The 26,550-nt window shown below is 54.9% G+C and overlaps 7 protein-coding genes across 7 annotated transcripts; 3 read left to right on the top strand and 4 right to left on the bottom strand.

Moving 5' to 3' along the window:
* Positions 1 to 298: 298 nt before the first annotated feature.
* Positions 299 to 3,031, top strand: PV07_09871 (uncharacterized protein; the record flags this gene model as incomplete). The annotated part of the gene is made up of 1 exon (XM_016397164.1): positions 299 to 3,031. The coding sequence occupies one exon, from the start codon at positions 299 to 301 to the stop codon at positions 3,029 to 3,031; it is 2,733 nt and encodes a 910-aa protein (XP_016244355.1).
* Positions 3,032 to 4,679: 1,648 nt separating this feature from the next.
* Positions 4,680 to 5,619, top strand: PV07_09870 (uncharacterized protein; the record flags this gene model as incomplete). Its single annotated transcript, XM_016397163.1, has 1 exon — positions 4,680 to 5,619. Exon 1 carries the CDS (start codon positions 4,930 to 4,932, stop codon positions 5,617 to 5,619), a length of 690 nt encoding a protein of 229 aa, XP_016244354.1. The 5' UTR covers positions 4,680 to 4,929.
* Positions 5,620 to 6,312: 693 nt separating this feature from the next.
* On the bottom strand, positions 6,313 to 10,313 carry PV07_09869 (uncharacterized protein). The gene is made up of 2 exons (XM_016397162.1): positions 9,370 to 10,313; positions 6,313 to 9,133 (listed from the first exon to the last, which is right to left on the bottom strand). Exons 1-2 carry the CDS (start codon positions 9,398 to 9,400, stop codon positions 6,699 to 6,701), a joined length of 2,466 nt encoding a protein of 821 aa, XP_016244353.1. The 5' UTR covers positions 9,401 to 10,313; the 3' UTR covers positions 6,313 to 6,698.
* An 820-nt stretch (positions 10,314 to 11,133) lies between these two features.
* On the bottom strand, positions 11,134 to 14,635 carry PV07_09868 (uncharacterized protein). The gene is made up of 2 exons (XM_016397161.1): positions 11,821 to 14,635; positions 11,134 to 11,759 (listed from the first exon to the last, which is right to left on the bottom strand). Exons 1-2 carry the CDS (start codon positions 14,299 to 14,301, stop codon positions 11,616 to 11,618), a joined length of 2,625 nt encoding a protein of 874 aa, XP_016244352.1. The 5' UTR covers positions 14,302 to 14,635; the 3' UTR covers positions 11,134 to 11,615.
* Positions 14,636 to 16,284: 1,649 nt separating this feature from the next.
* On the bottom strand, positions 16,285 to 17,880 carry PV07_09867 (uncharacterized protein; the record flags this gene model as incomplete). Its single annotated transcript, XM_016397160.1, has 4 exons — positions 16,285 to 16,944; positions 17,000 to 17,380; positions 17,457 to 17,721; positions 17,783 to 17,880. 4 exons carry the CDS (start codon positions 17,878 to 17,880, stop codon positions 16,285 to 16,287), a joined length of 1,404 nt encoding a protein of 467 aa, XP_016244351.1.
* Positions 17,881 to 19,085: 1,205 nt separating this feature from the next.
* On the bottom strand, positions 19,086 to 21,245 carry PV07_09866 (uncharacterized protein; the record flags this gene model as incomplete). The annotated part of the gene is made up of 2 exons (XM_016397159.1): positions 19,086 to 20,428; positions 20,486 to 21,245. 2 exons carry the CDS (start codon positions 21,243 to 21,245, stop codon positions 19,086 to 19,088), a joined length of 2,103 nt encoding a protein of 700 aa, XP_016244350.1.
* A 965-nt stretch (positions 21,246 to 22,210) lies between these two features.
* PV07_09865 (uncharacterized protein) lies at positions 22,211 to 25,503 on the top strand (the record flags this gene model as incomplete). The annotated part of the gene is made up of 4 exons (XM_016397158.1): positions 22,211 to 22,711; positions 22,789 to 23,035; positions 23,086 to 23,746; positions 23,812 to 25,503. The coding sequence occupies 4 exons, from the start codon at positions 22,211 to 22,213 to the stop codon at positions 25,376 to 25,378; spliced, it is 2,976 nt and encodes a 991-aa protein (XP_016244349.1). The 3' UTR covers positions 25,379 to 25,503.
* Positions 25,504 to 26,550: the final 1,047 nt, after the last annotated feature.

Here is a 26,550-nt window from a genome sequence, read left to right as displayed (position 1 = left end):
GATTGGAGCTGCGAACAGGTTTGCCGTGCACTACCGTCATGCTGGCGGAAAGCGTCCTATGGACTGTTCTCTTCTTTGTTCTTTCCGAAGAAGTCAAATTATCCAGACTTCGCCGGATTCCGAAATCCTCACCGACGCTCTTGCTGCAAGCAGAGTTTACCGCAAACGGAAAATATTCTTTCAACACCAGCGCTCACCGCAAGCGATCATCCAAGATGGCGGCGCTTAAAACAACTTTCAGCGATGATGCTAATTCCGAACATTTTGATATCTCTCTAGTGGTGGACTATCATCGCTCATGGTCTTCAATCCTTCGAGCCCGATACGAGTCTTTGGCCGGCAACAAGTTGTTATCCTTCGACCGACCCCGAAGCCTCACAAAGAGGAGCAAGAAGCCACTGCGGCCAAGAAGACCAACAAAATTTCTCCTATCGAGATGTCCAGATCGTCTTCGCCGAGTTCTGGTTGGCGTGGGGGAGTTTCTCGCCTGATGCGACAGTCCCAGGACCGACCACGTCCGCCTCCCAAAGAGGTCAGTCGGTGGTCCAAAACAACCACAGAATCAGAGATGTCTGATGCATTTCCGGAACCCCCATCGTCATCAGCAGACAAGAGAAGGAGCTTCCTCAAGAAATCCAAGTTGAAGAGGCAGTCAAAGGACACGACAAATTCGAGCCCAACAGACCCATTCTACGACCCGGTGACCAGGCAGCTCCAACCGATTGGAGATATCCCTCCCATCGTTTCCACCAGTCGAGGTGAAGATCCAAGAGCCACGTACGCTTCAGATTCGGATACTTCGTCTGAGCTCGACCCGACCAGCCCGATCATTCACAGAGCAAGCAGCGTCCGCGTGAGCAAGCCGCACATCGTGCAGCACAGCAACAGCTCCGGTGGCTCGGTACCCCGGCTGTGTGCTCCTCATTCGACCCAGACATTGATGAACGATGGGCCGTCCATGGCAAAAGCATCACAGACCTTGGGAGAAGACCTCAAAAATCTCTACGACCTGACGCCTGCTGTCGAGAAGGGCGAGAAGGCCGTTGTCCCAGGCGGTCCAGGCGACGCTCTCAAGGCGCTCGAAGGTCAAGAAGAACCGCAAGAGAAGGATGCAAACATCACCGCCCTGCCTCAGGTTCCCGCTGAAGTCAGCAACGAGCCGCGCGACACCATGAAGGAAACCATTCTCGAGTGGCCAGACACACCCAGCCGCATTGAAGCGCTCGATACCTTGCCTACACCCTTTGGCGGGTTTGGTTCTGTGCGGGTGCCTCGGACTTCCGACGCAACCTACTCAACGAGCGGGAGCACGAATACCACCTACGTCTCTCCTCCCTCCATAATCGCCGACGGCCTCCGCTCAAATCCTCCCACCGAGAACGACAAGAAACTCTCCCGTGCCATCTCAGCACCGGCGCGTCACCCAGCGCGTCGGGTCATGATCCGGCCTGCGCACCTGATCATCAACAAGGGAGCCCACGACCATAAACTGTACCGCGAAAATATCGTCAGCACCCCCTATCCGGCAAGACACAGCAGTATCGGAGAGATTGACGAGATCGTTCCTCCCACAACCCAAGAGGCGGGAAACAAGACGCCCAAGCTGAGGCGTTCGAGGCCACTCTCCCACCACACCGAAAAGTCGGCGGAACAAGACGGCGAGGGCGAGCCCAACACCACTGGCAAGGATCATACTCGCGCACAGGATTTCCAGGACGACGAGAAACGAGATGCCGCTCCCGAAATCCCCTTCTCCACAAAACCCACACTCCTCTCGCCGACTCCCGTGCCACCAACAGCCAAATCCGACCGATTTCCTTCCCCGTCTGCGCCGGAGATTCTTTTCCTGGATCTTCGCTTGGCCCGCCACCCGTCTGCCCGGGTTACAGTTGAGATCGAGGTGACTGACAAGACGACGTTCGATGACGAGCAACTGTTCACGATGGTGCGGGACAGCTACGTGACGAAACTAATGGGTCGAGGGAGATGGTGGTTCTGCGCGAGGACTTTGGAGGGTGCCAGCACGGGCATCACTCAGCCTTTCGCCCCAGGAGTGCCGTTCTGGCAGAGCCCGCACCACATTGGCGCTGGCGCTGGCGCTGGGACTGGGACAGGGGGCGACTTTGACGGCGCAGATTTCGTGCGGCATCTGCTCAACCCTCGCGTTGGGCGGCGGCGGAAGATGTGGCTGCTCTGGCTCCGCAACAATCAATACCTCGACTCTCCCGGCACCCACAACAACAACAACGACAATATGAACGGCCAAGCACGTCGCGGTCGCGGCCGCCGGTCCTACCTGCCCCAGGATAACGGCTCCGCACATGGATACGGCTACAGCCCGCAGGGCGACGCCACTGCGACAAGCCCGGTCTTCTCATTCGTGCATTCGCGGAACAACAGCGACGGAATCGGCAACAATGAGGTCTCGCCGACAACACAGGCAAACGGTCCCAACAGCGTCGCGGGTGCAGGCGTCGTCGGGTCAGGGGGAGGACTCGCCGCGAAACAACCCTCGGTCTCCCTCCCGCGAATGCCCTTCCAGCCCTCAGCCATGTCGTTCCACCGGACCAAATCCCTCGCAGCCCTCACTTCATCCCATATTCCCTTCTCCTCCTCCACTTCCTCCCCGTCCGCCACCTCGTCGCCCTACACCGCGAATCCTCACGCCTCATACCTTCTCCAGCTCCATCAACAGCACCAGCAGCAACAACAACAACAACAAAAGCCACAAGGGCCACCAGCAACCCACCTGCACCACACATTCTCGCTCGTCTCCATCGCACTCTTCACTCTTCTCGTCCTCGTGCTCTCGTGCCTCACGGCGACGTTCTGGATCCTCTTTGGCTATCCCGGCCGCAGCGCCGCGGCGGGCAACGGCGAGACGACGGTCGCGGGCAAGGAGTACGCGCTGAGTTGGCGCCGGGACGCGCAGAGCCGGGTCGGCGTTGGCCTGGTCATGGGCGTGGTGGTCCTGCTGCTGGGAATTGGGGGCGAAGTGGGCTGGGTCTGGGCGAGTTGGGTGCTCGTCTAGGCAGGCCAACCGCCTGCCTGCATCCTATGATGAACAGAGGGGGGGGGATAGTCCCGCAAAGTAACGTCGAGAAACAGAGATAGAGAGAAAAAGGGTGTCGAAACGAGGGGAAGCTCAACAAAGGACACAAGGTGGCGGAAGCAAAGGACTTCCACGTAGGTAGAAGAATGCACACACCAAGGGCTACCTACCTTGCCAATCATGCCCAGCCTTAAATGAGCATAGCGAGAGGGGTTGTTTGGCGGGTTCAACGCTCCTGTCTTGCTCGGCGCGAGAGATTCGGCAGACGAGCGAAAGACCATCAGACTTTGTGTATATACTGTCTAGCCATTGCCTAAGGCCAGGCAGAGATAGACAGACTGATCCATAATCTCTGCTCTATGTAGCGCAGTTCCCTCCTCTTCATCCTTGGCCTCAAGATCTGGGCGCGGCGACGCTTGGAGCAAAGTCTTTCAATTTTTTTTTTAAATTTTTTCTGGGAGCATCTGGCACCCGGACTGCCGAGACAGAATATCCCCTGGTCATCTCCTGGGTGCTCTTCACGCAGCCATATGGGCTGGGGTGCTCGGGTGCACTCGAGTTCTTGGGGAAAACACCACCCTACTCATGACGGCCAGGGAGATCCAACGCCCTTCCAACCACGAGGATATGACGAGTCTGCGAAGGAACTTGACGAATTTGTCTTTCAGTCTCCAAGACCTCATCGTATGTTGCGCGGCAGGAAATCATTGGGGAAATCCCCGATACCACAAGGCTGTCTCGGTTGGACATATTGAGGCGATAGCCGCCACTAAGAACTGTATCACAGTCGGTTCCAGCCGAACTTCACGAGATCCTCACAACCGGGATAGCAACGCCGTCGCCGACTCGAGCAGCCGCGGACCCGTCACCAACGGGGGGTCGTAAGCCTGGCGTTGTCGCGCCTGGGACATACATCCTGTCGGCGAAGTCAAGGATAGTCTGCACTTGTTCGGCCTCAAAGCGCAAGGTTCTAGGGAGTATCGACGCAAGAGCAGTCGCCTGACTACATACGCCGAAGTTACGAATAATGTTCAGCAAATTGTCATGGACGCCCCCTCCCCCCCTGGAAATATCAAGCTGATCGTTAAGGTCAATGGAACGCTTGACCCGTCGCCGCAGCCCTTCGCACTGGTCTGGCGACTCTATCTACTGTGTAGGGTGCGTATCAAGAACAATGAAGGAGCCTGCCAAAAATGCGAGGACTCAAAGTTTCGGCAAAGGGCAGAAATCCCATCACAAGGCACACTTGAGGCTGGCTTAGCCGACGTACTCGTACGGCTAGGACATGTTTGACTTGCCAAGCGCAAGATATCTACCAATCCGGACAGCCCGAGTCGACATTGCGCCCGACATGGCCTCGAGTCCATCACCTTTTGGGAGCCCTGGTTCTTCTCCGCGTGGGGGCCAGCGCGGCCACTGGCCTGTGCTTTAACCATTTTGAGTAAGGGAATGCAGAGGTGTCGACAGCGCCCTACTTGTGCAGGTTACCAAAGTACTCGTGCGCCGTTGAGGTATAATATGTAGGTGCGTTTGGCCTGGGTGGGAGGCCCTCAGCCCCAGCCTTATCTCTCTCCCCTCCCTCCCTCCTTCCCTCCTTCCCTCCTTCCCTCTCTCTCCCTTGCGATCCCCCCGTGTTGTGCAGCGCCTGTTACCCGCACCACCACTCTACTCAGTCTCATCTTTCACATAGCATTCTCCTGATAGCTGAGCGCAAGTTTCTCCTCGAGACCGAGACTGGAAACCCTCACCGGGGCCCCAAGAGTTGGACTATCCTCGACTATCGGGGCATATTATTAGGGGAAGATTTCGACGCAATCTAGCCGCCGCCGCACAGTCGAGCACAGGAGACTCGGACGAAGAGAAACATAGTTCTCGACATGGGGAGAGATATCAGTCGGAGAGATTTCGTTGACATGATGGACGAGCTGGACGAAGTCCAAAAGACGTCGGGGCGTGGGTCCAAGGACCAAGCGTTCTGGAACCCGCTCGTGTCGATGTCGAAAAGAGACGCCGACTACATCGACGACGGCGGCTCCGCCTGGGACTTCCCCGACTACAATGGCGAGAAGTCCCGACGGGCTGGGACACGTCCGACCAAGCACCGTTCGCGCTCGTCTGCGGCACTCGACCATGACTATGACTGTGACTATGACTATGACTATGACGACAACGACACGCTCGACCGCGGCCGCAGCAAGAAGACCCGAAAGAGGCGCGAGCCCCAGCGCGACAACAGCCTGCGAGACATCTTCTCCCGGCTAAACAACAGCAACAACAAAGGCACGAGCAGCCACAAGGGCGACATCGCGCTGTCGTCGGGCTACGTGGGCGACGAGTCGCAGAACTACACGGACCGCTCGCACTCCACGTACGTCAACAACAGCCGCAACTTCATCGCGATCGGCGGCGGTCAGAGGACCAAGAAGCAACCCCGGGGCCCTCGGACGGGCCACAACAGCAAGCGGTCGGGGCCGAGCGGTCCTATCGACTCGTTCGCGTCTGGAGCCGGAGGGGCGGTCGTGTCGACGGGTGCGGCGGCCGCGGGGGGGAGTTGTGTCGTCATGTGAAGCGAGACGGAAAGCGTGGGATAGGGTTCTTCTGGGACTTGGGATGTGTCTGTGATTACGTTCCCAGAACTTTTGGTCGGAGCAGTTGGGGTTAGGGGTGGAAGGGAAGATGTACTTCTCGCGAGGTAAGTTGGGGGGGCTGAATCGAATCCACTGCTTCGTGATCAAAGCATCACATTTCCGGAATTTGGTGTGAAAAGACGCAAAGAGTGTCGAAAGTTATTCGGTAGTATTATCGACAGTATCAGTATGAGCGCCGATTCTAATCAATGACACATCATCGTCTTGAAAACCACCGTTAGGCTGTGGGATTCCGATGCGATGCAAGGCAAACCCTAGACCGGGAGGGCGCAGGGGGTTGACGAGCTAGTCTCGGAAAGGGGAAAGCGCCGAGTTTGTTCGCTTGTTTGCATTCCAACAGCCGAACATCTGGGGGATGCTATCCATATATTAAGTACGGACTATCAGGCTGCCACAGAGCCTGATCTGACTAACTACCACAGCTGTAGGTACATGGGTAGGAGCGGACTCCCCTCTGAAACTTTTCCATATCTAAACTTGAGGATTCGTCCAAACTAGTTACGGTCAGATCTAACGGCCAAAAACCTGGTTCAAAATCCTGCCCACAATACGGCAAGCCATTACACTCTACGATGGATGCTCGAGATCTGACGGGACAGACGCCATTACAGTCGGTAGCCGAGAGGGGTTTTCGTCCTGATGTAGCAATTGAGCCAGCGAGCCAGGAAGACCGGCTGAGTGCTCGAATACATACCGACATATACTGTACACAGCCTCGAAGCCCCAGATAAACGAACGTATCGCTCAGCCGTCTGAATGCAAATCACATCGTCGTCACAGCCTGACTTAAGGCATGATACTACAATCTATCCTCACATACGTGAATTGCCTTCAAATCGCTATATCGCCAATCCTGCAATCGTCTGTGCCACGTTAAGTCGCTCCTATGTGATTTATGATATATATATGATATACGTCCTCATGAATTCCTGTTCCACTTATCGATAAAAGAAAATCTTCTAGCCTTTCTCCATCCCAAGATCGACTGCTGCCCGCATTCAAGCATTTACAGTCATAACTTCGGCCACCCATTCGGTTGCCGTCGACTTCCTCTTTCCCGTGACCTTGTCCTTTCCCTTCTCTGATGTCGCGTCCCTTCCCGCTGGTGTTGTGCCAGGCTCGAATTTGGGAGTAAGAGATAGATCGGGTGTATCAAAGAACGAGGCGGAAAATTCCGACTCGAATTTTGGTGATGCGGGACTTCCAACTTCTGACGACGAAGTAATGGTTGTTGTCGTAGTTGCAGTGGTGGTGGAGAGACGGGGTTCGTCCACAGCGACAGAACTGGAACTGTCCTCCACCTTATCGTGCACCACGAATTGAGCCTCAGTCGAATCGGTAGGCTGGATTGAGGTGGCATCGGGACTGAAATTGGCGTTCTCAGGCACGGGCGTAGTGCCCCGGGCCGGCGTGGAGAACTTCTCTGAACCCGATCTTGAACTCGGCCGTAGGAGGGGAATGCTCTCTATAATCTCGCTGGTCATAAGCTGAGAGTCATGAGTTGCCATCATGGGTACTGGTTCGACGAACGCTCTGTCTGCTGATGATATCGGCTCAATCACGGGTTGACTGTTCGCGATCACATGCTCATCTGCACCGGCAGCGGCGGCGACAATTTGATTTACCACACCACTTATCTCAGGGGCCGCATGCTCGCTCATGAGAGGTTGATTCTCGTCCGCTTCCCCTTCCGCTTCGGCCTCCTCGTCTTCTTCAGCGATCACGGTTGAATCCACACTTCGTCGTCCATGCAAGCTTGCGAACCTAGTAAATCGAGCTGGTGTAGAATGTCTCTTCATTCTTCGTGGACTCGAACTCATCTGTGCGATAGGCTGTCTGACCGGACTCGAAGCAGCGATATTCATATCCGTCTGGGGCGTTTGCTCATGCTCGACTGGGTCCTTCGGAGGGCCCGAATATGGTTCAATTGTCGCCTGGCGCGTTTCGTTCTCGCCAACTTCCATTGGGATAATGGGTATAAACTTATGGCGACTCGCGTCAGAACTTCGCCTCTCCGAAGTGCCCGATGTTCGTTCAATCTCGAAGCTGAAGTTGGCTCTTAGATTCTCGTTTTCCAGCACCGGACTGAGTTCCCCCGAGTACCCTGAAGGCCGTTTCAACTTCCCACAACAGGCGCATCGGGCATAGACGGGGGGGCAGACGATTTCTTTTTCTTTCCCTTTGAATTCGCTTGGAATAATGACGGAGAGTGGTCGAATAGCCGGATGGGTCGAAAACTCTTCCGTCTCAATCGTCGCGCCGTCTACTTTGACTTCGTCGATTGCCTCGACCGCCGTCACCGTCTTGTTCTCTGGTTTTTCTGCCTCATAGTTTTTGCTGAAAGATAGAGTCCGCCTTCTCCCCTTTTTGAGTTTGCCTACATTCTCTGCACTCTCATGGTTGGTCTTATCGCCGCCAAAGAGTGCCGCATGGAGCGTGAAGCGCTTCTGCTTCTCTTTTTCCTTCTTGGGCGATTCGGGCTGGGCAATTTGCTTTCCTGGTTCGACGGGCGACTCTGACGCTTGCTTCGGCTGAGTGTCAACATTTTCCGGGTTCGTTTCGTTTGGAGCGACTTCCTCATCAAGTAGAACCTTGGGTTGATTGTGCGGATCATCCGCGGGATCCAGGACCGGGAACTTCTCCGTACCATCCACAATCATCGAGACGGGTGAGTCAGTCACTCTGGGCGGACTCACGGGTCTTGATGACGGAGCGCTGACATTCGGCACAGAGTTGGAGCGTGCGTTTCGTAAACTTTGAGCGCGGTAAATGCTGATTTCCGGCGATTCATGCCTCCCTTGCTCTGGTGACGTGCTGACCTGGCTCTGCCGCGGTCTCGAGAAGTAGGAAAGCGGATTAGAAACAATCTTCTGCGACGGGTACTGTAGCATGGTCAAGGACCCTGTACGTGTAACTTCTGGTCCTCGGTATTTGGGAAGGCCCCGGTATGTTGAAGACCCAGAGCTTGACGGACGGGAAGACAAGCCATTCGCAGACATGAATGCAGCTTGTGCAGATCCGCGAGGTCGAGGGGCATGGATAATGCCGTTTGCGTGGCCGTGAACGACATGGTGACCGTAATGGTGACCATGAGTGCTGGATTGAGACGATCTTCTTTGAGCATTGGGCGTATGAGGAGGGGTCGGGATGTTGACGCTGTTGTTCCTCGAGACCGAGTTCCTGTGCGTCTGTGCTCCATAGGCGGGAAGCTCATCAGGAGTTGCTGGAGGCGTTGCATTGGTTGAACGCCTTGATCGGGATTGAGTTGATGTCGTTTTCGAACTCGATTGACTACCCGTCTTCGAGGCTAGGGCACCATTATTAAGCGATCGAATTTCGGCGGGGGTCAGCTTGGTGACATTGGCACTGTTTCGGGCTGCATGACGCTGTCGTTGCTTCAGCGTCTTTTGCAGCTTGGCCATATCAAATTCGTCTGCATGAAAAGAAAACACATAGGTCAGTCGATGTCGGACAAGACATGGATGAAGCTGGTAGAGGAGAAGGAAGAACGAAATAACGACGATCGAAAATGGCAGGGCATGGCTGAGAAAGATGGGTCCGTGAGGTCAGTCAACGGGAAATGGTTGGTGAAGATGACAGTGGTCCGCCCAAACAGAACGTGACCTCTGCAAGGTAAGCTTCCCAGCTGAGACAAAACAGGTCACCTACCCGAGGGAAGTGCGGTAGCCATCGCCGGCATGGCTGGCGTTGGACGAGAACTCCTCTCTAGTAGTAGAACGATTCCGTCCGAGTCCGCTGAAGGATATCCGGTCAGATGGTTGCGGTGTCACAGCCAGTGGTACAGTCGTGCGTCGGGCCCAGCCCCCCAGGACTCCGGACGATCTGGCGGCTCACTCAGACAAGCAATAATAAAAGGCGACGCTGCTCCGATTTTACGCAAAATCTCGCTCGCGGATGCAGGACGTCGTCGCTAACCTGCAGCAAGGCCGGTGCCCGATCTGTTGAGAACGAAACTGGAAACGGTGTTCGGATGCTGGAAAGGGAATCAGTGATTGCGGTGTGGAATTGGCGGTGCGATCGTCATTCCTAAAGCGGTTTTCTCGGCTGGGGGCGCCTCGATTCAGGGAGCTGCGTTGATGGAGTCGAGAGAGGATTGCGAGGGAACAGGTGTGTCAGGTCGCAAGAGGGCGCGATGTGTTCGACACAGCGCAAAGTTCTTGGATGTTGAACGAGTGATGAGAAAGAAACAGAAGGAGGGAGGGTAGGTGACGTGCGTGCGACCGATTGATTGATAGATGGATGATGGATGGAGGAATGCCGTGGATGGAGATGTTAGTTTGGAAATCGCAGGAGGAGGGGCAGAAGTCACTCTCGACGGGACCCAAGTTGTTGGACCTGGAGCCGGAGCTGGAGCACTGGTGTGGCTGCAAGAACAGACATGGTGTCTCGTCGCATTCTTGCCGATGGACTCTCTGATGGCGCCCGCGATGATTGATGGCTGGTATTTGAAGGCGAGGGGTCCAAGGGCTCCCTGTTTCTGTGTGTTTCCCTTGGTCTGTTGTTGACACCCTCTACCCTCCTCTTTCGCCTTGTTGTTCCTCCTCTTTCTCTGATTCTGTTGTCTTTTGCCTATCTCCACCACTCGCTCTTTGCCCATGGTGATGGAGGATCGGCCAGATTGAGCATGGATTGGAACAAATGGCGGGATCAGGTGGATGGGGGTCGATGGAGTCTTGCGGCGCGAGATGCTAGCGAGGTCGTTGGTTAGGTTTTGGGGAGTGTCTAAGCCTGCGGCGTCGGCCCTCCAATAAACTGCCACCCAGGCTTGGTAAATTGAGGCACGCCAATCCGCAGTGCAGCCCGTGGCTTTGGGGGGGCACGGGAGCCCGCCACAACAATAGTTCGGGTACCTAGGCGGGCTTGGGCTGCCGCCTAACTGAAAGCAGTCGCCTATCCGGACTTTGTCTACAAGTCAGAGCCGTCGCTAAAGGAGCATCAAACGGGCGTCTGCGGCTCCCTCGGCGCCCACTGGGTGCCACTTGGGCAGTCTCCAAACCCTGTCTGCCACGCAGCTTCTCCCTTCACTCTGGAGAGAAACAAAGTGAAACAACAATGCAGCCTCACACCAAGATTCCATGTCTAGAGCCGGAGCAGAAAAATGTTGGTGAATTGTTCTCCGTATCCCTATTCACTCACCGGGTCCAGTGGCAACGGGCAGCAGCCTCGTCCCTTGCGGCGTCGTTGTCGGTAGGTACAGTCTCCCATCCTTTGTGATCTTGTTTCAAGACCCTGCGGTGTTGCTGACGAGTCTTCCCCATAGTAATATTACATCGGCAAAACAGGGGACAGCGGCCCATCCCTGCGCGGCATCAATCACATCTGGCCTTTTCTCTACAAGCCCAGGCTGCCGAGCATGTGCTCACTGCTGAGGCCCTTCGTATTTACGGATCTTCCCATCCTGATTTGTGTGCCTGGAGAAACGCCGAACGACTCCATGAGCGGAATGCTTCACCCTGCCGGTATCATTTGCCACTCGTCAGAGCCCTGGGTAGAAACCAATCTCGCCTCATGCGCTTGCTTACATATGGAGTATCTGAGCTATCGTCAACAAAATCGACCTTATCACACGACACCACGGCGCACCCAAGGCCTCGCCCCGATATACACACTTGATGCCTACAAGCTCGTCCCGGAGTACATCACCGAGTACCGTAGCACCAGAGGCACGCGACGACGCGCCATCACAACAAAATTTTTCCCATGTCCAATTTCCGTATCTTGAATCCCTTCCGTCAAAACAATGCCCAGTCCGTCATGGAGGTCATGTCGTCCGTCGTAAACAAAACATTTGCAAATATGCCACACCCGACAGGAGTTGCTTTTGGGCGTCGTGCCCAACACTAGAAGAGTCCTCCCGGTTTCAGGTACAATCGCCTCCCAGGGCTTTGGTGTCTTTACAATGCGAGGCCGGTGCCGTCGCCAGTCCATCTGTACAACGCAAGCACTTCGCGCCTCCAATGCTGCTGTTCGGCTAGGTCCTCGGGGATGCGCCCTCGCACTTGCTGAAGGGCTGATCGCATCACCTTCCGGAAGTTGCGCTGACGTTGGTGTCAGTTCCTGCTCATGTCTTCACGCCCACGTCCATCGATATCCACTTACCTGATATTGAGTATCCAGGGTAGCAACACACGCCTCGTGCGCCCGCACAATCGTCTCACAAGCCTTGACCACATCGGGACTGACATCACCTTGTAATTTGTCCGCAAACAGCAGCAGCAAGAAACTGCCCTGGAGAAGGTACACGCCGAAAAAGAAGGGCATGAAGCTCAGGTCGGGATCGTCTTCGATGATTTCGGCCACTGCCTCGGCCGCACTCACTGCATGTCCCGTGGCCGTCACAAAGGACTGCGAAGAGATCCAGAGGTCGTTGTCATCCAGTAAGGCAATCGGATCCCACTTGCCGGTCAGGAGGATATGCAATACGTGCATAATGTGTGTCCCATATGCTACCACAGTTTTGGTCTGCAGCGCCAGCTCTGAAGCACTGTGAGAGTCATTCGTTCCCGCCGATACCACAGACGGGGTCACCACATCATTGTGGCTGGTGTCTTGAGCATGTCCCCCAGACGCCTCGAAATCTTTCAGACTCTGCCCATACGTCTCCAGCTGTTGAGTGATCTCGTCGGTGTGATCGTCCCAGTTTTTAGCCTTGTTAGCTCTAGGTCCAAACCGCGGTCGATTGCGAGCATGATTGAGATCTAAAATCTCTCCCAGGATCACCATCAGAGGCAGGAAATAGCCAAACACGCTGTGGGACGTGCATTCAATGTTCAGCCCTCGTCTTCGATGCGCAGGATCCGAAGCCTTGTCAAATCGCCCTGCCTGGAAAGCGTCGTCGTCCAATGGCTGCAGCAAGCTTTCACATTCCTTATTCAGGAAAAACATGGGTCGGTTGTAGCACAACGCTAGATGCCGATCTTGCATGTACAACAGCCACCACACCCGTCGCCGTTCTTCTCTTTCTTCTTCCGACACGTAGCCGATGGAGTTGCGCCGTGTGTCATCTACGGATGTCTTGCGGTTCTCGCCCGAATGACCGTCCGTTTGATTGCTCGCAGGATTATTCTCCTCCCCATCTTGCTCCGGCGGATTAGCAGGGAGCTCACGACCCAGTCGAAGTTCTCGGGCAAGAGACCAAGCAGCATTCCACCACCGAAGACTCGCTGCTTTTCGTTCACTTGCGGATACTACCGTAGCTAGGTGGATGTAGGTCGCCAGATTGTCAATCTGTGCCCGATCGACACCGTGACCTCCCGAATGCGTTGGCACAACAAGAGCGCCCAGCCCACCATCGTTGGCCGCCATCTGCGGATAATTAGGGTTTGGCGTGGGGGCAGAGGTATTTGGGTGGCTGTGAATCAGGGGTTTGAGCATGTTGATGGTGAGTTCTAATAGTCGTTGACATATCCTGGCCCTGGCATCTAGCTGAGTGGTCAAGAAAGCCGCATCACTCGTTTGTGCCGCAATCCACAACATGCTTGCCAGGAGTGCAGGGGTACAAGGCCGCGGATCGGTAGGATGCAAGAAAGACTTCTTTCGGAAGATGTAGCCTAATATGTACGGATTGGCAGGTCTCAGGTAAGCTGAAGTTGAACTCGTGAAATACTGCTCCAACAGGTCGCACGCCAGAGCTTGAGGGATGATGGGCTCGATGTGAGGCAGCAGAGGACGAAGGACCGGATATCTTAGCGTATCTGTGATGCGAGGCTGAGCCGGTAAGGGGTCGTTGATGAACATGGGCGACGTGAGAGCGAGCCAATCCGGCGACTCGACCATAGGTGCTTTACCCATGAACGCGACCGAATAGTCGTCTCCCAACGGAAATCCAAAGCCTTGTGCTGCCCCTTGCACGTGCATGGAGTCGAGGGTGGATGGCGCATACGCTTGGTTGGGAACAGCAAAATCAATGGCTTGACTCTGAGTAATCTGCGGTACCATGGACTGATCCATTTCGTGCAATTGTCGCGCGGCAGTAATGCTCACCCCCGAAGAGGGATCGAAACTGGTAAAGAAAGCAGCCTGGTGATGGTTGGTCTCAAACCCAGCACTCGGGGGTGTGTTGTTGGTGGGCAAGGGGTTCCCATCGAGCATGCCATCGTGACCGGTGTAGGAAGTGGTGGAATACTTCCTTGGTCCAGCCGACTGGCGAACAGCGGACGCATTGTTCGAAACGGATTGAGTCGAATTGGCATAGTTGGCCTCGTCGTTGGCATCCGTCTCTTTTTTGGGCGCCCGCCCTCGTTTCTTGTGAGCGCGGGCATATTCGCAGACAAGGGCATTGTCGGTACAGTGTGCACACGGCTGCTTGCCATCACATTTGGTACGCAGTTGGTTGCATTGGTCGCAAGCTCGACTTATTCTTCGTCGAACGGCCGCGGTGTCGTTTGTTTCATTCTGATCGAGCTCCGACTCCCTCCTCTTGCGACCGGCCTGCAGATTGTCATTGTCGTATGGCTTGGGTTGGGTCTGAAGCATGGAAGCGAGCTGCTGAGGTTGGGGGGTGATCAAGTCGGATCTTTGAGCATAGTCGTGGAATTCCGAGTATGAGTTGTGGGTTTGTGGGGGAATGCGGGAGAGCATGTCTGCGGGACTCGACGGCGACAGCAGCACACAGCCACTGTCATAGCTCGAAACTCGAAATCTCCGTCGTTGTCAGGCGGTTCACTGTTGCTCAGAAGAAGATGCGCAGTTGGGAGCGTTGAGATGGTTGTCGACGGCGAGCGACCGGAGACGGCAGCCGCACCCTCGGCGTGGCAGAAGCGGTGGGCGGCAGCCAGAGCAGAAAGAACAGCGTGAGTGTGGGGAATTTTTTCGCTCACATGAGATGATTGAAGGATCAGAAGAGGAGGCGGCATACGGGCGAGTTAAGCCTCGACCATGGACGTCGATGCAGCGGGGGATTGGCAGAAGTTGGGGCGTGTAGGCGAGGGCAGCTGGTCAAAGCAGGGTGTGGGCAATCATCCGCTGGGCTTCTGGGTGGTTTCGGTGGTGAGTGAGGGCCGGTGGCTAATGGCATTTGGAAGCTGGGGGCCCGCCCCGTTAGGCACATTAGGCAAGCTGGGGTAGGTGAACGCCCATCATTGGCAGGATGCTTGGTTCCCTGGAGGCTGGCAGTGGTGACCAGTTGCGCCAGTGCAGGGATGCAGGCAATAAGAGGGTGGGGCCGGCCATCAGCAACGTTCTGCCGCTGAGACGCATGGCCTCGGTGAGGTGCTTTGGAGCACACTCTGGGGTGGCCGTGGTAGCAGCCAAGTCGACCATGAACCCGATTGCCTCTCCAGAGTGATTCGATGGCACACATCAGACGGTGAGCGGATGGCGTTGTGCTGGGAGATGAGTAAGAGGGGGGTGAGTGAGAAATGCGAGGGAGCGAGGAGTGGGTGCGAGTTCCAATAGTTGTCTTCACAGCTTCCTCGTGGGGGATAGGGCGAGTGATGCGGGGCACCCCCATCCCAGGCGGTTTCGGGCTGGTGTAGAGCACAGGCGCCCCCGTACAACCCATAGCCAGAGCACCTAGCACCCTACGAGCACCTACAGAGGACTCCAGAGAGGCTGCGACCGTCGACCAACTTCGTACTACCTAACTCACCCGCCTCGACCGCTACCCACCGCCACCCAATCCACTACATCATCATCCTCGTCCTGCGGTCCAACCACATTCGCTTTTGGCATTGTAGCATTCTCGTGATCTCAATACTACGCACACTTTCCCTGGCCTCACCACTCTTCAGCTGCCACAAGTGCCGACATCTCGGACTTTGTGCGTCGACTGCTTCCTCCAAGGGCGGGAATCTTTGCCACAGTCGCCCAATCAACAAGCATTGTGAGGTTTGGCGGCAAGGATCTCGCGAGATAGTCTTCTGATGTTTTATCACAGAGAAGTGTTTTATCAGGGTGCAATCGTGCCCTTCCTGTGGTTGAGAAGTAGCTGGCGGTCGAAGGCCTCTTCTCTTCTCGACGGTTTTCGACCGCAGCCAAGTCCCGCTTCCAAGAAGCTGTCTTCTTTCTCTACGGCTCGGTGTGCAGCCTTCTGCAGTGGTCTCGGCCGCATTCGATCGTCGAATGGAAGCAGCTTCCAGCAAGCTTACCGATTGTCTAGGTCATCCAATGGTGGACCATGACCTTCTCCCATTTCGGAGAGTGTTGATATCGAGCAACCCGGGCCCCTCGCGAACTGCGCCGTACTAGTCCTTTGCAGGATCACTCCCAAACCTGCCCTCTGCAATGCCTGCATGCGTCATCGTCCGCCGATTTCCACGTTGATTCCCAGTCTTCTCTTTTCACAAGCAGATAATGCCCCTGCCGGTCTCACACCTGCGTGCTTGCAGTGAACAATTGCCGGGCCGTCCTCACACCGTAGATAGCGCCAAGTCTATCATCGATGAATCAGCAGGAAGTACCTATATTGCTACCTCGCCACCGTGGTCGAGAGTGCCGGGGGCCTTTTAGGTACTCAGATCTATCGCATGGCGCGACGGATGAGTCGGGTGATAAAGGGCGGTGGACAGATGCTTGCTCCCCATGGTGGATCAACCCGTCTGCTGCAATGGCAGCCGTTGCAGCTCACTGAGCAGCATGCTCGCTCAAGATCTTGTTCAGTCCTTGCCGTTGGACACATTCGTTGAAATGGAAACTGTGCGCCAGTTCGTCCAGCTCTTTGAAGTCCATTCCCTTGAACTGTTGGGCAAACTCGTCGGAGAATTGCGCACTCAACCACGTCTGGATCACGGCGCGCATGACGTGCCTTTCGGTCTGCCACGGCCCTGGATACGCATCCTTCGCAGTCGGACAGATCTTGTCGATCCACTCTACGAGAGGATTCAAAGCGGCTTCCGCCTCCGGCGAGTGGTGCACCCCCCACGCATCCAAGCGATACTGCTTCTTTTTGTCCAGGAAGGGCTGGATGGTACGGTTCCATTTCGAATCGCGGCTCGTGTGCACCATCCCCTGGACGCCGATGTCCTTGTACAGCCAGATGCTCCAACTGATCTTGAACTTGTCGTAGACATTAAGCTGTTGGCCGAGCATGTTGTATCGATCCTGATTGACGGCGTCTGCATCTTTGTCCTCGGCTGGGTCAGCGTAGACTGGACCGAACTCGCCATTCCAGATGGGGCATTTGTGGTCGAGCATGAATTCAGCTTTCCGCAGGAACTGTCGCTCGAGCTTGCTATTCTGGTCTTCGGTGCCCTTGTAGCGCTCGCCGGTAGGGAAGCCCATCATCTGCGCGTCTCATTAGCACAAGCACAACGTTCTAGCCTAGAACCTCGGGACGCACCGAGTAGTCATGTAGAGCGTACACGCAATTCGGCAAGACCTCATCAAAGCCCTTCCACTCCATCGAAAAGGTATTGCCATCCAACCACAAGATGTGATGAGGGTCCACGGCACGGATGGCCGCTTCGATCCGTTTGTAGAACGCTGGCAGGCGGATATGCTCGGGGTCGCACGGTTCGTTGATGGGATTGTACCCGGCCACCCACGCGTTGTCCCTATATCTTTTGGCAATCTCTTGCCATAGCCAGATGGTCCTGTCCTGGTGGTCCTTGTAGTCCCAAAACGCGGCATAGTTGGTAGGGTTATCGGAGTGCCAGTCGGGGTTCTGGCCGCCTGGCGCGGTGTGCATGTCGAGGATCGTGTAGATCTGGTGCTTTGCACACTGGAGTTCGCGACAAAGAGTTCAGCGAGGGTCATCTTTTAAGGGTCATCGACCATGAAAACACCACCAGACTCACCAAATCAATCACCCTGTCGAGGTGCTTGAATCCAGCCTCCTTCAGCACCCGCGGGTTCATGTCATCTTCCAGATGCCGGTAGTTGAAGGGGAGCCGGATGCAGTTCAGCTTCAGGCTGGCGAAGAAGCGGGCGTCGGCTTCGGTGAAGTGGTACTCCAGCCACTTGTCGAAGAAGAAGTCGGCCTTCTCTTCGCCCAGCACTTTCTTCATGGATGCTCGATGCTGGAACTCGTGGCCGGGGTAGCCTGTGATGAAGTTCTCCATGCTTTGAAGGGGCACATCAGCTCGTGACTCTCTCGCTCGGTGGGAGCATAGAAGTCCCTTACTTCATCCATCCTCCAATAGCCGCTCCGCGCAGCACCACCTGCTGCCCACTGCCGTCGACGACCTTGTCACCGTCGACCCTCAGGTAGCCGGACACCATCTTCGTGCACTTGCAAACACAGAAGCAAAAGATTGACTTACTCCCGTCTCCGAAGAGAGGTTCTTACCTGATTTCTCCCGGGTAATTAGAGGGAGGGGAAAGCAATGTTGCAGCCCAAGATGCTCTACTCGTACTGCTCTCAGCATAGCGGGCGGGTACAAGAGGCTTTCCGGATGCGCAGCACGAATGGAAAGGAGTCCAACGCCGAGTCCAACGCAAAACAGGGCGTCTGAGCCAGTGAGAAGTGTCTCCTATCTCACTCTGTCGTCTACAAATGTGTCCACCTAGCCAGCGATCCGGCTAAATGCTTTGGTCACTCGCCTGATATACGCGGAGGAACCGTGAAGATGCAGTGGTTACAAAGTGATGATGATCGGCCATTTAGCCGTACAGGCTCTTGGCAATGGACCCCAATGTACCTGTGTACGAGTAGTGTCTCCCAATTAACGCGGAGATGATTCAGATGTCATGATGGGCCACTAGGGGAGTGGTTTGTTTTGTTTCTCCGACAACCTCACCCCATATTCTTGAGACGAGGCTGGAGTAAGATGTGAGCTCGAATCTGGCCTCTCATTTCCTATCCCGTGGGCATACGGTCTGTGCGTTCTGCTATGCCTGAAATCCTCCGTACCTCGTGCTCATTATTCGACAGGAAGTAGCCTTCAGATAGGCGGCGAATCCCGTTGACATCGTGGATACTCGAACGTGTGACGCAAGGCTGAGACCCAAGCAATGCAAACTATCATGTTTCACCTGACAAGCGGAGCTCTGGCCTCTGTTTGTTTATTATCTGCAAGCTCCCGGTACTTGTGATCTTTTCATGTGTTCAAGCTCGGTGCTTACATGTTAAGATGAAGATTGAGCTCCTCGGTGTGATTCACGAGGGTATGTATCGTCTCTAGAATGGAAGAAACGCAGTTTCGCAGCTGCCGACACTCGCTTTGGAAAACGGTTCCACATTCCGACTCCTCGGCTTTCTGAGCTCTTCTTCATTTCACACAACAAGCCCTCGATGTCTTTGCCCATCCGCTCGCAGATAGCCCTGGCTGCACCTGTCGGTCCAGCAGGCTCTGTTTTGAGCTCTGACTACGCTCCAAGAGCTCCAGAAAACTAATGTAGTCTTCGACTGTGACGTCTCGAGAAAGCGTTGGTTCGAGGCCTCATTAGACTCGGTTCAATTCAAGGATCATACCCGATATCTCCTGCTACTGCTCGAGATAGTAGCTTATGCTATAGTTGAGCCACGCACATTGCGGCAAATCCACAAAGGCACCGCTCGTCGCGGGGTAGTCCAGATGCTTGATGGGACCAGTGGCATTGGACACTTTCTCCCAGGGTCCTGATGCCTGAACGCCTTGCAAGGTCTTGGTATACCCCCTGGCCTGGAGGTAGGGGACTGGAGGATTAGGCTGTCCGCTTTTCACGAATTCCGCAAAGTACCCGCTGACCAGCTGGACGGAATAGAGGTCGTTGGAATCTCTCAGGGGCACGTAGAAGTTGCCAAATGCCCAGTCCATGTCGGCGCCGTGCAGTTTGAAATAAGGCAGGTTCGGGTTGCCGTGAGGGTAACCCGGCGTGACCGGCGCGCCAGGGACGTTCTCGGGGTTGTATCCATTGATCGTGCGTTCGAACTCGTAGTAATATGCCGCAGGGAACGCACCAGTCTCTGCACCAGCATATACTGTTGCTTGATCGATGCAGCGGAAAGTAGTGTCGGTTGCGACTCGTTGTGACACGTTGAAGGAATCGAACGTCATATTGCCGGTGCTGTAGTAGGGAAACAAGCCCGACTGAATGATGGCTTGTGCGTAAGAGGCATTGATACTCAGACCGGTCATTAGCCCTTGTGTTTCGTTGTGCACCGGAATGGCAGATATCGTGGAAAAAGAAGCGCCGTCGTTTGCAGCATTGCCAAACATGATCGGGACATATGCGCTCCCAGCATTCTTCTCGACCACGTTGAGTTCGGAGGAGTTGACAATGGTTCCGTCCTGGACGACGTATCTGGCAACGGTCTCCAGATTCACCAGATCCGTGGCATTGACTTTCTTCAGACACGCGATCTTGCCAGTCAATGTTTGTTGGGTACAGTTTGAGGCGTCGAAGATTTGAGGTCCGGCGACTGTATATGATTCATTGACAGTGTAGTAAGACGAGTAAGTGGTTCCATAGTTGCCCTCGAGGCCAAGTGTCACTCCGCCACCCAAGTTGGACATAGCTACGGCACCCTGGAACAGCCCGATTGCAGGAGGACTACCGAGAAGAGTTCGGACTGAGCCGGCCCCAGCAGATTCGCCCATGATAGTAATCTTGTTTGGATCTCCGCCGAACCTGGCAATGTTCTGTACGGTCCAGTTCAAGGCGACAATCTGGTCTCCAATGCCAAAGTTGCCTTTGATGTTGGTGCCGGGAATGGCCAGAAAGCCCAGCGTTGACAGCCGATAGTTGATGGTCACGACCACAATGTCTTCTCGAGAGGCTAGGTTACCACCATCACTGAGCGGATCAGCTCCAGTGCCGCCAGTAAACCCTCCTCCATGAATCCAAACTGATATAATCAGCCTCATTGCACCATATAAAGTCACTCATGGCATGTGGGACTCACATAAGACGGGTCGAAGTCTCTGGGATGATCCAGCTTTGGGAATGTACGGGGTCTGGATGTTGAGAAACAAGCAATCCTCACTCGTTCCATTGACGAATGGCTGAGAACACTGGGCGCCATAGGCAGTAGCGTTCACCATTTTGCCACTTCCACTGTACATGTGAGAATATACCCATCGCTGTGGCGGATCAGCGTATCTGATGCCTAGGAAGCGAAAGGATTTCTGATTTCGATAACCCATATAGGTGTTGCCTGCTGCCGCAACGACCACTTGATTTGAAGTGTTTGCGGTGGAGTTTGGAGGCTGGCTTGCAGAGCTTGATTGGGTGCAAAGGACGGGCAAAGAAGTGTTTCCTTGTGGTGTTGCAGGGAAGGAGAGCTGTGCTTGACCGGAAACCTGCAAACTGCCACCAGCAATGTGATACACCTGATTAGGAGACACCCTTCCCGAGTACGCCAGGTATGATAATGCAGACGAGAAGTCACTGCTGTAGTTCTGAATGGTCGCTTGAGTCAAAAGTGTCTCGCTCAAAGCCTGACAAGCAGCGGACCCAGCAGATGCTAACATCGGGTCAAGCAGGATGGCGCCGACATGGTTGACATCATCCGAGGCATTCAGGTTGTTTTGGAAGACGTATGTCATTGAGCTCCCAGTATTGGACACGGCGACGTTGGCCCGGGGTACTATATCCTGAGGATGGCCGAGGGTATATCCAACGAGCACAGCCAGAGGCAACACGGCCCGAAAGAACGAAGCCATGGTCCGCACCGGGTGTCGATTCAATTCAACAAGCAGCTAGAAGAAATACAAGGTAGAAGGATACCCAGCACATCTGGGCAACATGGTCTTCTTACCATTATCAAACTCAGGTCGACGAGAGCACATTCCACCACCGTCTGAAAACCAGCTTCCGCCCAGCCGTAGGCACAATTCCAACAATTCATCCTATTTCAGGACGGGCTCCGGTCGTGAAGGGATACTCCTCACACTGCCATTCCAAGTCAGGAAGGCAGTTATTGCATCAAACACCTCGTCCCGCCAGGTATGGGCAAATTGCGGAGGAGGTGGACGCGTCGACGCCGGTTGAATGCAGAGAAAGTCATCACCCTCGACCACTCAGTCGACAGGACCATTCGGGAAGAAGGCAATCTGGCATATTGCCGCGGAGGGGCATGGAATCTGTTAAAGAAGCACAATCGATGACGGCGACACCATGCACGGACGATACACAACGATCGAGGAAACCCACATTTAGGCTGAATTCCCCCCAACGCTCATTGGCAATAGAGACGATCGGCCATTTGCCAAAAAGGGCTCAAGACCACAAGATGGCGCCACTGGAGATTTCCTCCGTGCTAGATCCAAGCAAGCTCGCTTCCAATGTCCCCGGGCATTTTCCTTCCAGAGTTTCTCCAGGGGATTCAGCAACTCCGCATTTTCACAACGCCTTTGGCAAGCTGGCTAAATGTTCTCTGGAGAGGCGAAGGAGGCTCCAGGGTCAGAAGCTGTCTGTGTCTGGTATTGGGCCGCTTCTCTTCGATGGGGGAAGCGTGGGTGTGGCTTCGACATCTAGAGACCACGTTGAAATCAACCCAGAAGAGCAAATTGCCCTGCTGTTCAAGGCCCACAGGCCAAATGGTGATGCTGATCATGCTGGGTTTATACTAAGGTAGGTCGCGCTCTTTCTGCAGGACTTTGGCGGACGTTTCGAGACTCCTTTGACCATGTCGACCCTCCCTGTCGTCTTGCTTCTCTTTTGGTTTGGCTGGTCGACATGGGCGCAAGAAGCGCTCATTGCGTTCAATCAATCCTCTGACGCTCTTTTACTCGCAGACTCCTCGACTGCCCCAACGATCCTAGTCAGTGAAGATGAATGGACGGGCGTGCAACGGGCTGCAAGCGATCTTGCCCAAGATATTGGATTGGTGACTGGCCTCAATGCGACTGTCGTGACATTCAACTCGAGTTTCAGTTCCGAGTCTGCTTCACCAGTCGTGATTGCAGGCACGGTGGGCAAGTCAAGCCTGATACAAGCTCTGGCCCGGGCGGGAAAGATTAACGTGGATGCCATCCGAGGGAAGTGGGAGAGCTATCAAATACAGATTGTGTCGGAGCCTGTAGATGGCGTCAGTCAAGCAGTTGTTATTGCTGGTGCCGACAAGCGAGGGTCTATATACGGCATATACGATATTTCAGAGCAACTAGGCATATCTCCCTGGTACTGGGTGAGTTCTCCTGACCCTGGATATTTGTTCCAGTATCGACCCTGTCAAGCTCGGCTCTGGCTGACGAATGTTGCTAGTGGGCAGACGTGCCAACGACGAAACGAGAGTCTATCTATGTGCGGAATATCACGAAAGTCCAGCCATCTCCTTCGGTCAAGTATCGAGGCTTCTTCCTCAACGACGAACAGCCCGCACTCACAAACTGGCTCAACACACGTTACCCTCCGGGCCAATATGGTCCTGGCTTCAATCATCTTTTCTACTCTACAGTCTTTGAACTCCTCCTCCGACTAAGGGCAAACTACTTTTGGCCGGCTCAATGGGGCAAGTAATCGCCCTGCTTCCGCAGTATCAAGTTGCTGACGCAGCCTCAGCCTCTATGTTCTTCGTTGATGATCCGTTGAACGCTGCTACAGCAGACGAATATGGGATTGTCATAGGTACCAGCCACACCGAGCCGATGATGAGAGCAACAAACGAGCAGTCCCTCTTCCTGAACGGCACTTGGGCATGGGCCACGAACAGAGCAAACGTGACCGACTTCATGAGACAGGGAGCTGAAAGAGCGAGGCCTTACGAATCCCTCTATACGATGGGCATGCGTGGGCTTGGAGATACGGCATCCCCGACGCTGAACGCAAGCAGCCTGGAACAAATCGTCAATGTCCAGCAGGGGCTGCTGCGCCAGGTCTACAACGTCTCCAATGTTTCAGCCATTCCTCAGATGTGGTGTCTCTACAAAGAGGTGGGAGGTTATTTCGCCGAGGGTCTCGAGGTCCCTGACGATATAACGTTGCTGTGGTCCGACGATAATTGGGCAAACATGCAGCGACTGCCGCTCGCCAACGAGACCGATCGATCTGGCGGTGCTGGGATCTACTATCACGCGGATTATGTGGGTGATCCGAGAGACTACAAGTGGATCGATACCATTTCTCTACCAAAGTACTGGAGCGAGCTGCAACAAGCGTACGAACGGCAAGCTCGCCAGATCTGGATTCTCAATGTGGGCGATCTGAAGCCGCTGGAATTACCGTAGGCATTACGCTCCGTCCGACATCTCGCATGGAGGATACTGACTGATGCATGTTTCGAAACAGAATCAGCTATTTCTTCGCCACTGCGTACGACGCCCCGGCACTTGCTTCACCAAACAGCACGCAGGTGTGGCTAAGCCAATGGGTCGCGCGCCAATTTGGAACCCAAGTTGCAGATGCCACTGCGACGATATTGATGAACTATTCCCTCCTCGCAGGACGGCGGAAATATGAGCTCGTTGACCCGACGACCTACAGCCTCATCAACTACAACGAAGCCGACAGCGTGCTCCAGCAGTGGCAAGATCTGGTCCGTGCTGCTACGGCTATATATGACCAGCTCGACGCGTCCGTCCAGCCCTCGTACTTCGAGCTGGTGCTTCACAAATGCATGGCGGGCTACACTGTGTATGCGATCCACGCCAACGCCGCGAAGAACAACCTGTACTCGGAACAAGGAAGGACAAGCACCAACGCATTGGCGCAAAGTGTGATGGACTACTTTGCACAAGACCACACCTTGACGCAGAGATACCATAATCTGTTGAACGGCAAATGGCAGCATATGATGGATCAGACCCATCTGGGGTACCAATACTGGCAACAGCCGATGCGCAACAGCATGCCTCCCGTGGCATACGTGCAGCAACGGGAAGTGAGCCTCGCCGGCCAACTCGGCGTCACATGCGACGGTAACAATGGGACTGTTCCGGGGGATGACATGTATCATACGCTTTCGTCGAATGCGCTTACCTTGCCGCCTATGGATCCTTACGGGCCGTCACGATGGATCGATGTCTTCTCGCGGGGAACAGATTCGGTCAGTTTCAACGTGTCGAGCGATCCTCACGTCGTCGTCACTCCTTCAAGCGGCGTGCTCCAAGCCTCAGGGAATACCACCGACATGCGCCTGGCCGTCACGATTGATTGGACAAACGCACCCAATGGCTCCACGATGTCCACCATCAACATCACCACGACGACCGCAACAGGGGCCTACGACAACGCGACATACCCCTATGGCAACTTCAAGATGCCGCAGGTCCAGGTGCCGGTGAACAAGACCGCGGTGCCTGCGTCGTTCCACGGCTTCGTCGAGTCGGATCTGACGATCTCCATCGAGCCGGAGCACTTCGCGACAAACACCTCCAACGGATCCGCTTACTATGAAATCATCCCCAGCTACGGCCGCACAGTCTCGGGCGTGGCCTTGCTCCCGTTCACGGCGCAATCACAATCCACCCAATCCTCCTCGGCGCCAAAACTCGGGTACAGCTTCTACACGTTCACGCCCAACGTCACGAACGCGAATCTGACCCTCATCGCCGGCACGGCCATGAACACCGACCCGACTCGGCCACTGAAGTACGCCGTGAGCATCGACGACGACGCACCACAGGTCGTCCAGCCGAACCCGTTGACAGATCTGTGGCCCCTGCCCGCCATGTGGGACGGGATGGTGGCGAATGCCGCGATGACCAACACCACGACTCACAATATCACAAGGGCAGGCGCTCACACTCTGAACCTGTGGTTGTTGGAGCCGGGCCTTGTGGTGCAGAAGCTTGTGCTGGATCTTGGAGGCGTGAGAGATAGCTACCTCGGACCTCCTGAAAGTACTATTGTTTGAGGCCGGCAGGATGGATGATCGTGGTCTCCAAGCCACTCGTAAGAATAGAACCGAACGGAAGGAATATACACTCGTAGTATCAATTTCTGTATGCCATCCGAACGCAGGAGATCATGGTGTTGGACGAACAGAGTGCAGCTCTCTTCGAACTGGAAAATTAAGGTTGCTCTTGCTATGGTCAGTCTCTTCGTGGCCAGGATCGCAATATCTCCCTACCAGTGGACAGCCGTGAATCCGCCTGAGCATCTCAAGACAGACCGACTTCGACGCCACCACTCGCAAGCATACGCCGTCTTCGTACGAGCAATCGCATGCTTCCCACCCAGACCTTCATTCCATCTCATTTTTCCCGGCCGCGCGCCCGTCCGCTCTAGATCATGCAGGGTGCATATGCGAAGAGAAAGCTTGTTCAGACCAGTCCCACGCAAGTCGCGTGAGGGTAAGGCCGATCAGCATGTTCCTCGGAGGAACGGGATCTCAGACAGCCCACGAGTAGGACCGGGGGGAGGATATTTGGCTGAATTCGACAGACAGTTAGTGTCTGGGCCTGGGGGAGGTTCCCACCCCCCTTCCTCTGCCACCAACCCCTACCGTGTACACCCCTGTTGTCCCGCTCTCGCTTTGTCCGTCCTCGAAGGCTAGACGAATCTCGATCCGAAGAGTTCGTGGTTTGTGGGAGGCGTATGGAAACGTGGGCCACTCCAAATCACATCGAGGATATCTCCACTCCTCCTTTAGAAGCATTTTGGGGCGTTGCTTGAAAGGGGGGCCAGACTTTGCGCCATTTTCTTTTGGGACATACATGTCAGGGAAAGACAGGATGGAATTTTTGATGGTTATTGGCCGTGGGTCGGTGTTGGTCCATTAATGCGTGTCTCCTTTTCATAACCCCCGTCTGGGAGTCTGATGCCGGATAGGGCATTTCGACATTGCATGCTCTTGCTCGCAAGGACACCACAGCCTCGTCGTAGCAGCAATGCAATGCAATGCAATGCAATGCATATATGTGTGCTCTTTTAGCCAATTTGAAATCGGAGCTGCTGCACGACCAAGCCTCGTGCCGTGCCCAGTCCTCGTCGATCATCTCGGCGCGGAGGTGTGCAAGAGACGTCGAGGGTGCTGTGGACTGACAGGACAACCAACCAACCAACTAAATCAACCACCGAGCGCCG

The sequence above is a fragment of the Cladophialophora immunda genome (genome assembly GCF_000835495.1).
Source record: "Cladophialophora immunda strain CBS 83496 unplaced genomic scaffold supercont1.6, whole genome shotgun sequence".
NCBI lineage: Eukaryota > Fungi > Ascomycota > Eurotiomycetes > Chaetothyriales > Herpotrichiellaceae > Cladophialophora > Cladophialophora immunda.
This window is presented reverse-complemented; position numbering and strand designations above follow the sequence as displayed.

Excerpts from the sequence above, each read along its gene's own strand:
- PV07_09869 (XM_016397162.1), bottom strand. The coding sequence starts at position 9,400 with ATGCCGGCGATGGCTACCGCACTTCCCTCGG. Across the intron at positions 9,134-9,369 it reads GGCTACCGCACTTCCCTCGG|ACGAATTTGATATGGCCAAG; the intron begins GTAGGTGACCTG and ends CTTTTCATGCAG.
- PV07_09868 (XM_016397161.1), bottom strand. The coding sequence starts at position 14,301 with ATGCTCTCCCGCATTCCCCCACAAACCCACAACTCATACTCGGAATTC. Across the intron at positions 11,760-11,820 it reads CCCTGGATACTCAATATCAG|CGCAACTTCCGGAAGGTGAT; the intron begins GTAAGTGGATAT and ends CACCAACGTCAG.